We start from the raw sequence: 14,649 nt of genomic DNA, 5'->3' as shown, positions 1-14,649 counted from the left end.
ACACAGCTGAACGATGTAAAATATTTTCGACCGTCATTACTTAACTAATTAAATATTGCTAAATGTCTGATATCACATTCTATCACTCCTAAACCCGTCAGTATATTTCACTGGCAGACATTTTGTGCTAAGATAGAAATTAAAAATTGTAGCGGATCCCCGGGTAACCCGAACTGGTTACCTCCGCTAATTCCCTTCCTTCAGCCATTCAGGAACCCTTACAACAAGTAGGCATCCATTCCCCCCCCCCCCCCCCCCCCAGTAACTGGACAAAACACAGCTCTGGAGGTTACAACACTTCATTTAAAAAGTCACACATGGTTTTACATGCACAGACCCCTACATAGGGTCCTCAACACTATCTATCTATCTATCTATCTGTCCACCTATCTAATCTCTCTGTCCATCTGTCTGTCTGCCAAGTCTTCTGTATGTCTGTCTGTCCAGCCCTCTGTATTTCTGTCTGTCTATCTATCTCTCTTTCTATCTATCTATCTATCTATTTAAAAAATCTATCTATCTATATTTAATAAATCTATCTATCTAACGCTCTCTATCTATCTATCTATCTATCTGTAATCAATCTATCTAAAGTGCTCTCTATCTATCTATCTATCTATCTATTATCTGTCTGTCTGTCTGTCCATCTATCTGTCTGTCTGTTCAGCTCACTATATATCTATTTATCTGTCCGTCTGTCGGTCCAGCCATCTGTATGTCTGTCTATATGTCCGTCCATCTGTTCGCCTGTCTGTCCAACCCTCTGTACATTTGCATGTCTGTATATGTGATACATATTATAAGGTTCTACATTTGGGATCATTTGTATACAAACTCACAGAGTTTCAGATAATTCAAGCTCATCAAAGTATAAAGATTCCAGGAGATTTAGCAATGGTCAAATGTTGGATGACTCATATGAAGAGAAAATTGAAAAGAACATAGTGCAACACTCATATAAATTATAAAACACACTTTAATGGTTACACTTACAGGAAATACATTGATTAAAAAAGCCCATCAGTAAAATCCTGTGGTCCCCAGTCCTAATCTCGGTAGTATAAGGTTCTGGAGTCCTCGCAGGTGCAGTGAGCAGAAAATACAACAGCATACATGCAATAAAATAAAACAATAACCCTACATGTTTCGTCTAATAGCTTCAGACTTCTTCAGGGAAATAATGGTAAAAAAAAACATATGCTTGAATGTTGTGATCTCTGAAGGAACCAGAAACGGCTTTTAAAAGTCCCTCATCCATGTAGCAAATCGATCTCGGCCAATCCGTATGCTTCCTCCCAGCTGTCTATGATAAATGCGATGAGGTTTCCTTATATGGAGTTCCACTCGGCGTTGTTGGAACACATCTGCGTTCAACTTTCCTGGAAGTGGTGGATGTCCGTTCGCCTTAGATGATGACGTATATAGTCAGTGTCTGGAATGCAAATGCGTTCCAAATAATCAGCTGGTTCCTTTCATAGTAGTGATGAGTATGTCCTCTCTCATTCTTTCTCATATAGTCCTCAGTCCAAATATTGTGCAAAAGTCCCATAAATAAAACAAAAATATAAAAATTCGAGAACTTATTAATAATGGCATGTGAAATATCCCATAGCAACATCCTAGTTTAAAAACAGAGACACTGATAAAGTACTAAAGTGCAAAGAAGTGAAAAAATGAATAAAAAAGTGAATAATAGCCAGCCAATATGGGGCATCTTGAGGGAGGGGGTTGGAGACACAGATCTAATGTTGAAAAATCAAAAAATCAACAATAATTTGCTGAAAATATATGCATATTAGGAATATTAAAATGTAAAATATTAATACAAAAAAATTAGCGAAAATATACATGTATTAAAAATATGAAAATAGGCATACATGTAAAAAATAGAAATATATCAAAGATTTTTCTAGAAAATTTCTAAAAAGCGAATTAAACCAAAATCTACGTTCAGTCCTTGAGGTTAAAGTGTTTTCAATCTGTGAATCCAGAATCCCTCTCTCTGTCTCAGCTTCATTGTGATATCACCACCTCTTATATCTAAAACGACCTTTAATATAATTACACATGAAAAATTCTCCAGTTTAAAAGAGGGGCATTGATTGCAATGTACAGGGATAGAGTGTGTTGTAACTTTCTTTCCAATGTTATTCATATGTTCTAAAAAGCAGATTTTTGCTTTTCTCCCTGTTCTTCAAACATATTGTGCACCATATCCACATGTGAGGACGTACACAACATGTGTGGAAGAACACACTCTGAATTCTAAAATTCTCTTTAGTTATAGTACTGGAAAAGGAACAAGTATGCGATGGTAAGAAACGACACGCCTTGCACTGCCCGCAAGTATAAAATCCTTTTCTAGTGATGGTTCTCTTATTTTGGCATTTATCTCTAAAAAGACTTGGTGCTAAATAGTTAGTAAATCTCATATGAATAACATTGGGTATATCTGGTAATTCTGTCCTAAAAATTCATCTTTTGAGTATAGGCCAGTGTTTCTTCAAAATACGATTAATAGAAAAAGCTATAGAGTTATATTGGGTATTTAATGCGTATTCAAATCTGTTTTTTGAGTTGGTGATCTGGTTAGGTTTATCAATAAGGAGATCTCCTCTGTTGATATTCCCTATTTTTTCAACTTCTATTTGGAGATTTTCTTCCATATACCCTTTTTCCAGGAATTTCTTTGTTAAAATCCCTGCAAAGTATGTGTCTTTATCAGTGCAGTTTCGTCTTAGTCTAGTATACTGGCTTTTTGGTACTCCTGAAAGCCATCTTGGGTGGTGGCCACTGTTAGATTCAATGAAACTATTTGTGCCTGTGGGTTTAAAATATGTATTTGTTTTAATCCCCAAATTTGCATTATAAATAGTTAAATCTAAAATGTCTATCTGTTTTTTGTTAAAAACAGGTGTAAAAACTAATGATAAAACATTGTTATTGATATGTTGAAAAAAATCCTGTAAAATTACTTTGGATCCCTTCCAAATGACAAGGATATCACTGATGTATCGATGCCAGAGCACCAGGTTTGCCCCATAAGGATTACTGTTCCAAATAGATGCACGTTCCCAATAATCCATAAAAACGTTTGCATAACTTGGGGAAAACCTGGTGCCCATGCTGGTACCTTCGACTTGTAGCAAAAATACCTCATTAAACATGAAAAAATTATGGGTAAGTATGAATTCAATGGATTTAAGCAGGAAGGAACCAAAATTTGGATCTAAAGCTTCATCCCTGTCTAGATTATTCCTGACAGCATTTAAACCTAGAGTGTAGTCTATAACCGTATACAAGGAACTAAAGTCTAGTGTTGCCCAAATGTAGTCATCCTGCCACTCAATGGAATGTAACTCCTGCAATAAATGCTTAGTATCTATAAATTGTGATAGTCTAGATGTAAGGGAATCTATCCCACTTATGATGGGCCTGCCTGGTGGATTTTCTCTAGATTTATGGACTTTAAGGAAAAAGTAAAATGTCAGAATTCTGAGAAAATCCTGATATAAAAAAATGATAAACATTAGTGTCAATAACATCTGTTGTTTTAGCTTTGTACAGGACCCCGGGTAACCCGACCGGTTACCTCCACTATTATCTTCCTTCAGCCACTCAGGAACTACTTTAGAATATGCAGAGACCCATTTCCACCCAGTAACTGGACGACACACAGTTCTGGAGGTACAACACTGACCAAGCTCTGATTATTTTGTCACACATGCCTACATGGGGTCTCCAACACAAAACAACAGGGGTTTTAATCCCAAGAAGCTGATGGGGGATGGAAGATGGACAAAGCAGCTGTTCTGTGTCAGGACAAGGAATGGGGAGGGATAGAGGCACAGACAAGCAATACATTTCACTTAACTATACCCCCCCCCCCCTTTGTTCAACCACAGCTGCATATACAGACACATGTAAAACAGTTCCAAAATGGCACAGCGAGGTTGTGGCCCACACCAAACAAATCAGGCCATCCATCACATATCTCCCCCCATAGAAATAAACAGCGGGCACATGGGGATATGGCACTCAGTGACGGTGTACCGTCACAAGCTTGCTCTAATAAAATTCTTAATTCTCTATTAAAATCTTGGTTTGGATTGCCTTGAAGTTTTTCATAGGTGTTGGTATCCCCCAGCAACCTAAAGGCCTCACCCACATAATAATCTGTGGACATAACTACTATGCCTCCTCCTTTATCCACATTTTTGAGAATTATGTATTTTCTTTATTTTAGTTGGTTCAAAGCATGCATTTCTTTTTGTGTTAGATTATTGTTATATTCTCTCTTTTGAGTTAATTTGTCAAAATCTTTGAGTACCATTTTATTGAAAACTTAAATTTGATTACCCTTATCATAGGGGCAAAAGGTGGATCTTTGTTTAGATTTATTAACAGGATTTTTTTCATTAGTTAAAACTATATTAGTGTCCATAGGATTCTCAAACTTTTTTTTTTTTAAATCTTTTGAGACTCATTTTTCTGATGTCAAACTTTTTTTTGAAAAAAGATCTTTTGAGACTCATTAGTCTGATGTCAATATTTTGTTTGATAAAAAAATCTTTTTGAGACTCATTAGTCTGATGTCAAACTTTTTTTGATAAAAAATCTTTTCAGAATAATTTTTCAGATGCACAGTGTGCCTTATATAGAATAAATAAAATATTGAAAATAATCTGTTGTGTAAGAATCTTTATTGATTAGAAAAAATAGAATGATTTTTCCTCCTTTTTTGGAGGACAATGTAATAATAGGTTTGCATTTGCTAATTATTTCACTAATCACTAAGCCCACCTTTTCTTGGCTGTGCATTTCATACATTTATTGCAAAAAACCTGTTTCATTATCCAGCTTAGCCCTACAGCAGCCAATGGCAAGCAAACAGTGGATCTCCAGAGTTTATGTCGGTCTCCTAAATGTTATACCGTAAGCCTACGGCCTGACTTTTTATACATAGACAGTGCATAATGAAAGTATATGAGTGTTTCTGTATAAGCAATCAAATCACATTCCACCTGTGGGCTGTGATATAAGGACATTCCTTCTGATATATTGCTGTGAGCTCCCCAATCCTTCCCAAATACACAAAATGTGTGGACACAGAGGGGGAGAGGTACATTTAACAGCATTTCATGCAAGCAGTCTTAATGCAGACCACTTAAATTTTTACAATAAAACTCGAATGCATCGCTCGGCACAGCATGTAAAATTAACCTATGAAGTGGATTTCAAATTTGAAGCCACAATATTTGAACTGAAAACATAGTTGACTTTGAGAATGTTTCCAGTCAACTCGTTTGGTCAAAAATCCACTTCAAATTCACTTTTGAATCCCAGACATATCACACATCATTAGGTAGCTCTGATAATGTGCTTATTAAAGAGAGTGGTGGGGAGTTTTGTTTTTGTAGCCAGAAAGATTCACAGAGGGTGTCACCCATTAAACTATGTGGTGGAACGGAGCATTTATCGGTTATGTAGTAACATGTTTCTGGAGAAGCCACAGAATCTGCAATACTGCTCATGCTGTTGATTGGTTGACGTGGTAAGTGGTGGCACGGCTCGATTTCTTTCTTTTTGCCATATGTGCAATCTAATGAAATAAATTAAAATGTAATTAGTTAGAAATCAGGCGCAACTTTAACGTTAAATACAACTGATACTTAGGAGAATTTTTTTTAGTGTGTCCTCTTTAGCCCTTTGATGTACACTGTATTGCTAGCCCGTAGGCACATTAAGAGTTAAAACACTGGATTTTCTTTAGTTTTTGAAACACAGATATCATTAGCTGATAGAGCATCACTTGACATAGGAAGGACGGATGCTAAAAAGCTGTAGTGTCTTGCTTGGACATCAGCAAAAAAGTGCAAAATAATGAATTAAGAAGAAAAAAAGAGACTGTATTTACTTAATAAGACTTAACAAGACATAAAAATGAAAAAGAGCCATCAAAAAATGTAACAAAAAAAAATGGATTGGCCAAATCTATTCGTCTGGATTTTTTTTTTTGGGGGTGGACTGAATTTCATTTATATGGCATTTCAGTTCAAATGACTTTCATCCATTAAATCATTTCAGAAAAATAACAATTCAGAAAAAGTGACCAATAGAAGAAAAAACAGATGGAAGAGTAAATAAATCTATATTTATATATTATATATTTGATACATAATATCTAAATGTCTCTCTCTCTCTCTCTCTCTCTCTCTCTCTCTCTATACATATATATATATACTGCTCCTCCTATCTCCCCTCTACTGCAAACTTGTCACTTGATCTGTGTATACAATCAACATTTAGTGGCTGTCCACCAGCCATCAATCATCTTTTTTAAAGCTCTTTTTTTTTTGTGCTATGGACAGAACACTGAATCATAAAACAAATGAATTCCCATTGTGTGTTTTGTTTGTTTTGTCAGATGGTGATTCTGAGTTAAGGAATGTGTGTGTGTCTCTGTGTGTGTGTGAGTGTCTGTCTGTCTGTGTATGTGTCTGTATGTGTGTGTGTGTGTGTGTGTGTGTATGCATGTCTATGTTTGTGTATGTGCCTATGTGTCAGTCTGTGAATGTGTAAAATACTCACAGCAACGACGAGGATAACCAGGAGGAGGGCTCCTATGAAAGCTGCTAATGCAATGAGGACAATGTCCCACACTGGAAAGGCAGTGGTTGCTCCCACTGTTGGTGCTAAAAAAGAAGAACATTAAGGATGTTGTTTATGTGTCTGTTCCTCTGTCTGTGTGTCTTTGTCACTTTTTACTTACACAATGTTTTCCCGTTATTCACTGTGGTTTGAGATGCACTCTTACTCGTGGTAGTAGATGGAGTTGTTGTTGCCGATTGGCTGCCGGTTGTGGCACTGGTAGGGGTTAATCCATTGTTGGTTGTTGACTTGATATTGATGTTAGTGGTAGATGGTGTGCCTATGCTTGTATTACTTCCTGTCGGACCACTGGTTATGAGATCAGTAGAAGCTGTGTTAGTGGTTGCAGCATTAAAGCTAGCCTTACTGGATGTTTCTGATTGGTTAGGGATCCTGGTGCCAGAATATGTGGTTGTGTTGAGTTGTGATGGTTGACTGCTTATTTGAGAACTGTTGGTGCTCACCGATGGGTTATTGGTTATAGTTGATCCGTCATTGGCAGTTCTAGAAACTGGCCTACTAGTAATCTCAGATAGGCAATTGGTAGCATTTCTTAATGTGTTACTTGTTAATGCTGGCAAAGTACTATTGCTTTGAGGTAGAATAGTCACTAGGTTGGTGGTTGATTGAGAGAGGCCATTATTGTTTGTACTGGAAATAGTTTCTGGATTATTGGTCGATGCTGGGATGCTGGTGCCACCAGAAACTGAACTGATCTTTGGAGAACTAGTTGATCCTAGTACGTTGCTGCTACCAGAGGTGACAGTGATTCCCTGAACACTGGTTGATGCTGGGGGGCTACTGGCAGTGGAGATGGTTCCTGAAGAACTGTTTAGGAGGATATTTCTCCCAGTACTAGACTTTGTTCCAGTGCTAACGTCTGATATTGGTTGAGCGGTATAAGTCACTGTGTTACTGGTCGATGTTGGAAAACTATTGGTCAATGCAGTGGTGAATGTTCCTGTACTACCAGTAGTGATTGGCACAGTACTGGCATTGGTGATGGCCAGAGTAGTGGCTGGCACTTTTGTGGTAGTCGAAGCATTGAGTGCTTGGCTAAGTTTGAGAAGAATGGCTAGGAGTTCATCAAGAGTGCTGATTAATGAAGAGGTGCTGGAAGTCTGGCATTTGGCAGGAGAAACTAGAAAAAAAAACATGAATGAGTTAATTACTGGGTTCAATGTTCCAAAATCTCTACTCTATCTCAGAGAAGCTAACATGCTTTCTATAAAGCCAACTTTAAAGGGGAAACACAATCTAAACTTATCATAATGTCTCTAGAATGTTGTAGAATGGGTGTGGAACACTGGCCTTCAAACACACTACAAAGTATTACAGCTCCCAGAATTCACTTCCAGGACATGGCTTTTAGAGAACAACTGCATAGAGGTGTCATCAGTAATATTTACCATCTCTGTATTTTTTTAGCTAACTTAAAGGTAAAATAAGTACATGAAGATGGTGGAACTGAACTATTTGTATCTATACTTTGCAGGAAAACATTTTAAAACAAGCACCTGGCGCACCTAATTTATGTTTTATAAGGAAATCACAATATCTGTTGATTCATATTCCAGGAGCTGATAAAAAAAAAGCACGATTTTTTAACTAGGTTGTTATCAGCATATATTTAATGTAATTTTGTCAAATCTAGATACTTATTCCCCAGTCACTGGATTGTCTAAATGATTGTCTAAATGAGCTAGTCTTGATCTTTTGATATGTTATATTTAATTATTTATTAATATATAATCTATATTATATTAATATATAATCGTCATTAGAGGTCACTAAATGGCTCTAGGTCTGGTCCTCATTGAAACTTGATAACTTATTTGATATACCTCCATTTCAAACAGTGCTTTAAACAACATAACCACTGGAGCTCTGAGCACTGAATATGGTGCAAACAAATCCGTAGATGCAGTCTCACAGTTTCTTGTTACAGTGATGTGAAGTTACTAAGGCAAGCCAGGAGTGAAAGCTAACAGTGGAATTATCAATATATCCATAGTGCTGACTGTTTGCAAAAGTAAGTAGAAGTATAGATCAGGGTGTTGCAGTGGATGTGATCTACTTGGATTTTGCCAAGACATTTGTTACGGTTCCTCACAATAGGTTAGTCTTCAAACTAAAATAATTGGTCTATATGATTATTCTTGTTCTTGGGTAGAACATTGGCTTAAGGATAGAGTACAACAAGTTGTCATTAATGGTACATTTTCAGGCTGGACAAAAGTGGCAAGTGGTGTCCCTCATGGTTCTGTTTTGGGACCGCTTCTATTTAACACACTTATAAATGATCTTGAAAAAGGCATTGAAAGTCATGTTTTATTGTTTGCAGATGAAACAAAAGTTTGTAAAGTAATAAAATGTGAGCAGGATATTGCTTTGCTGCAGAGGGATTTAGAATGATTGGGGGATTGGGCACTAAAATGGCAGATGAAATTTAACGTAAAGAAATGCAAAGTTATGCACTTCAAGGTCAAGAATGCACAAGCAACTTACTCCCTAAATGGTAGTGAAGTAGGGATAACCACACATGAGAAGGATTTGGGAATTGTTATAGACAACAAATTAGGCAGCAATATGCAATGTCAATCTGCAGTTGCTAAGGCCAGTAAGGTTTTGTCATGTATAAATTCTCAGAATGAAAATATAATTTTGCCTCTTTATAAATCACTGGTAAGACCACACCTTGAATATGCTGTGCAATTTTGGGCACCTGTTCTAAAGAAGGATATCATGGCACAAGAAAAAGTGCAGAGATGAGCTACAAAATTGATAGAAGCTATGGAGCATTTTAGTTACGAAGAAAGGTTAAAACATTTAAATCTCTTTAGTTTGGAAAAACAGCACCTCAGAGGGGATATGATAACATTATACAAATATATTCGGGGCCAGTACAAACCATTATCTGGAAATCTATTCATAAACAGGGCTATACATAGGACACAAGGTCACACATTTAGGCTGGAAGAAAGGAAATTTCATCCAAGACAAAGAAAAGGTTGTTTTACAGTAAGAGCAATAAGGATATGGAATTCTTTGCCTGAAGAGGTGGTTTTGTCAGAGTCTATACAGATGTTTAAACTGCAATTGGATAAATACTTGCAAAAACATAACATACAGGGATATAATTTCTAATTAGTGGGGTAATAGTTGCTTGCTCCAATGAGATATCTGACTGCTATTTTGGGGTCAAGATGGGATTTTTTCCTAGTTTGTTGCAAAATTGGAAGCCCTTCAGACTAGTTTTTTTGCCTTCTTTTGGATCAACAGCAAAAGCATATGTGAGAAAGGCTGAACTTGATTGACGCAAGTCTCTTTTCAGCGATGTAACTATGTAAATTGGTGGTTTGGAGCCGCTGGTCCCTATTCCCAGCAGAGCGAGATGGAAAAACACTATATTTCTATATACTGTATCTATTTAGAGCCCGGCAGAATATAAATACAGTAAAGAAAAATGTAAATAAATATATTTTTGATGGCCTCATAAACTTGTCCAGTTTCTTTTTCAGTGATATGAAAGATCGTGTTTCTAAACAATTCATATGCAAAGAGAGAGACCGTATAGATATAAAATAAACTGCTTGCTAGAAAATAAAAACCACAAGCCGCTATAAATAGGCCTGGATTAATTTATGTTCCAGGAGGCATTGCCAAGATAATCAAACACTAAACAAAGGCCCATTTCTTCCAAACCATGTCTAGTAATATAAGCCAATTGATATGCGATATCCCTGGTACTGCGTGAAGTCCCAGACTGGTCTGCGGAACTCGCACTCCTGCATATCTCTCAAAAACCGATATCGAGCTACAAAAAATCGATCATGCGCCATCTGCTAAACGCAGCTAAGGCCTCCATACCGGCATACTGGAAACAGACGGAGATCCCGACGAAGGAGGAGTGGGTTAGGCGAGTGGAGGACATTCAGGGTGCGGAGGCGCTCCATGCCTCCCTGACAGGCAGGGAAACCAAACACGTGGAAGCGTGGCAACCCTGGTTTATATATATCTCTCAATACCTCGGAATGGGGGGGACCCCCGAGGCGGCGCACAGGCTCCGACTCCCCCTTAGCATGGACCATACACTGCTCCCTCTAGCCCTATCCCCTCTTCTCCTCCCCCTATCTCCCTCCCGCACCTACTCCTGCTCCCCTCACACTCATACTCTGAATAGGTAAGACTGAGGAAAATCTGACGTACAGAAGGGAGTACTACCTCCCACCGAAAACGCGCCACATCACATAACTGACGCAACACACTGTACAATTCACCCAGCAGAATCCACCTACCACCAGTGGGCACATATCATACACACACATAACGCACAGATCGCAAAAAAAAAAACCAGTAGGGCAGATGCCTGAAAGCCTTAGAATGCCACCTTTGCCCATTCTAGATATCACTTACATAACTTCCCAAATGAGAGCAACAACCGCTTCCCCATTAGATCGAATAACAGGGAACACATATCAAATTGGTACATAATACATTACATTGGTACATAACACTGGCAGCGCAAGATCCGAACCCAAAGCATAACTAACGGATAAGGCAGGACGGCAAATTGGGAACGCACACTAGTTTCAGAGATAGATGCCCTGTGCCTCGCGGAGAGGTACAGACTGAGGGACATGGAAAAGGTTCGGCTAACAAGCCAAAAGAACCAGGGGATCATATTACAACTTTGAACCTCGACCTAGTCAGTAATCTTAACATGATGTGAATAGTACCCTCAAACTGACGGTATGTTGGAGACCTGCGTGTCCCAAATTGCAAATCTTCTTAACGAATGTATTGATTGTTTGAACAAATTCTCAATAAAAACAGATTTACAAAAAAAATAAAAAAATAAAATAAGCCGATTGATAAAAAATAAACTATGCTTCTGTAAATAGAAAGCTACAGATATATTTATTAATTAAATGTCAAAAGAGTGAGTTGATTAGTCAATAGCCAACCTACGTTTTCCAAATCAGATATTTTAACTTACATTTTATAAATTGTTTTTCAATTTAGTACATTTTGTGTTTAGGAAATTAACTACTTAAAGCAGATTAAAATGCTATTAGAATCTGTGCAACCACTGTGACCAGCAGAGATCTATTGGATGGAATTGAGGCTACACATTGGTAACAGGTTTATACAGTGAAATATGTACAATAGATAGACTGATAATAGATGCATTTGTTAAAACACAATTAGATATTTTTATATTTTTTTTTTGTCTTTTCTTTATTTTTTTATCTACTGTTGGTTTTGGTGCCCAAATGGTAGATCTTCAGATTTTTTTAAAACTGCAACTTCCAGGATGTTTTACAATTCTAAAGGTTGACAAAAAAACTTGGGAGCTGCATCCATCATTTGTACCCCATCTAGCGCTTAAACAGAGCATGCCCCCATTTCGTCAAACATTGTTTGTCTTGTCGTAATGTATGCTCATTTATATAAAGAATAAAATACATCCATGTCAGTAGCTGTGATTAATGCTTCATTTTTATTACAAAATACATAATTTGTATACAAAAATATTTACGTAATGTAAACCAGTACGGTCCATTTTAGCCTAAGTTTTTCAATTCCCTTGTTGTTTGTCCTGTATTTCCTGTTTAGTAAATAAACATTATTGTGCTTTTTATTTGAAAGTATTTGATAAGTGTCTATATATTTGGGTGTTGACTCTACGTGATGTGTAATTTAAATATTTAAATTATTTTGAAAAGTATTTAAGCAAATGTTCATTTTAATCAATAGCTAAACTTGGAAAAAGTGATCATCTGTAATTAATTTATACAAAACTATATATAATTCCATTTTACCTATGATACATTTTTTTCAAAACAAATTCTTAAAGCCTATTACAAAGGTTGATATTTTAAAAGGCAATGCCAAAACTTCATTAAAAAGGTCCTTGTTTCTTAAAGAAGAGATCTTGCACTGAAACTTGACAGAAAGAGATTTTACATACAGCAGAGGAAACGGTTCTTAACTGTTATAACCAGAAAGATATGGAATTCATTGAATGGATAGATTTTGCTGCCACCTTTAAAATTGACTTCATGCTTTTCCAAAAAAAAGTGTTATATTAATGCTAATAATAGGTTTATTAGACCTTTTAGACATAGTTTTTTTGAAATATGGAAATTTACAATGCTATGTTGGAGAGAAGAATGTGTTTTCTCCCTGTTGAGAAGTTTTCAGAGAGCATCAACAGCAACAAGCATTTGTGCTTAAATATTATGGACCCTTTTTCTCAAAATAAATGACTATGTTATAGGGTTAGTAGATGTTTGGAAAATATTATCCTCTAAATCACACAATATAAGATATCAAAATGTCTGTATTCATGAATTCAGTTTTTCTTTATGCCTCAAAATCATGCTTACCAGCTATAAGAAGAATGATGATCCCAAGATGAAACATTTTACTGGCCCCAGAAATCTTAATATTGAAGGTCCCTTTTGTTGCCTGGCTTACTGGAACCCAATGTACAAGGGTTAAAGTTGTACAGAGTAACGTCCAGACCTTTCTGTGTATATCTAGATATTTAGAATAATATTTATACATGTATATAGCATGAGTAGGTTGTAAGAGGGGGTGTGGCATATTATATATAACAGAAACTCAATATATGTTCCCAGAGGATAGACAGGCTTTTCTAAGGGTGTAACCGGCAAAGAAACACTAAATATAGAGGCCTTAGGTGCTTTGTTGGAGAACAGTGTGTTATCAGAAAGTCCAATTATTTGCTATAGCTAATAATATAATTGTGCATTTCTGAGTGAATATCTCTCACTCTCTCTATATATATATTATATATATATATATATATATATATATATATATATATATATATATATATATGCAGAGTGAATAGGCATATAGGTGTTTATTATGTTAATTCTGCCACATTCTACTATAACACAGCAGAAGTTTGACAAAAGTTATGATCCTTGAAAATTTGCCAGTATTTATACTGAAAAATGTTGCAATGAATTAAAAATTATTCCTTTATTCACTAATTCACTAAAACACTAAATGTGAAGAACTGACAGATAAATTGCTACTTTGTCCTAAAATTGTCATTCCCTTCTTAGTGATGGTATTCATTGAATGAGCCTGTTTTATGCTTAAAAGAGGACAGACACTGAGTTACCTAATGCAAGTTTTTATTTGTTGTGGTATAAGCCCTCTCAGAATGGACATTTGTTGGTGGTTGGTTGTATGTCATGAAGCCCCATCAGTGACCAACTCAAGCACCTTTTCGTTTACTATCACGATTAGAGAAGTATAACATTATTAGAGAGTGCAAGACCAATCTCTCTCAATGGAGCCTTTTTTGTCATAACAAACTTTACGGGGAAATGGTAACCCATCCTTTAACCTCAGTGAGTTATCCCGACATATATCACTTTTGACTCCTTTGAGAAGACATGTTTGACTGACAGAGTGCTTGTCGTGTAATTAGTTATCTAGTTTTAATGTGGGATTAGACACATGATAGCTGCATTGCTTACTTTACTGCTTACTACGTCTTATTATCCACTAAAAAAACTGTACTAAAATTATCACAGAGAAATATCAAGTAATACAGCAATCATGTTCATTTACCATATTAATATTAGCTTATATAACCCAGAAATACCAGGTTCTTTAAAAAGAAATGCATCATTTAACAATCATTCGGCAAGATCAGGTCTTTATAGTTTCATTTAAGTATGTGGTGATACTTTCTGTATTTTGAATAAATTAAAGCCATTTAATAGTTTCACAAGAAAGTATGCATGTTCTCTGTAGTGATTCCCATTCCTCTTTTTTCCTTTGATTGAGAACTAGAAACTATCTTGAAAACCATAAAATATGGAGGGGACTTACTTTATCTTAAGCAGCAAGCAATATAGTTAAATATATATAAAACTCCCACGTTAAAGAAAATGTTAGGGTTTTATTTGGCGTACTTTGACATAGTGGTGGGTTTACATTGTCATTCTG

General features: G+C 36.3%; 1 protein-coding gene across 1 annotated transcript; it reads right to left on the bottom strand.

The window, feature by feature from the left end:
• Window positions 1–5,236: 5,236 nt before the first annotated feature.
• LOC134570889 (mucin-2-like) lies at window positions 5,237–13,174 on the bottom strand. Its single transcript, XM_063428882.1, has 4 exons — window positions 13,044–13,174; window positions 6,773–7,792; window positions 6,592–6,695; window positions 5,237–5,602 (listed from the first exon to the last, which is right to left on the bottom strand). Exons 1-4 carry the CDS (start codon window positions 13,078–13,080, stop codon window positions 5,531–5,533), a joined length of 1,233 nt encoding a protein of 410 aa, XP_063284952.1. The 5' UTR covers window positions 13,081–13,174; the 3' UTR covers window positions 5,237–5,530.
• Window positions 13,175–14,649: the final 1,475 nt, after the last annotated feature.

The sequence above is a fragment of the Pelobates fuscus genome, chromosome 8 (assembly GCF_036172605.1).
Source record: "Pelobates fuscus isolate aPelFus1 chromosome 8, aPelFus1.pri, whole genome shotgun sequence".
In the NCBI taxonomy this organism is placed as follows: Eukaryota; Metazoa; Chordata; class Amphibia; order Anura; family Pelobatidae; genus Pelobates; species Pelobates fuscus.
The sequence above is the reverse complement of the archived record's forward strand: the minus strand, read 5'-3'. Positions and strand labels throughout refer to the sequence as shown.

Coding starts and splice junctions, on each gene's coding strand:
- LOC134570889 (XM_063428882.1), bottom strand. CDS start 13,080: ATGTTTCATCTTGGGATCATCATTCTTCTTATAGCTG. Junction 6,696..6,772: donor GAATAACGGGAAAACATTGT/GTAAGTAAAAAG, acceptor CTTCTTTTTTAG/CACCAACAGTGGGAGCAACC. Junction 5,603..6,591: donor TGGTTATCCTCGTCGTTGCT/GTGAGTATTTTA, acceptor TTATTTCATTAG/ATTGCACATATGGCAAAAAG.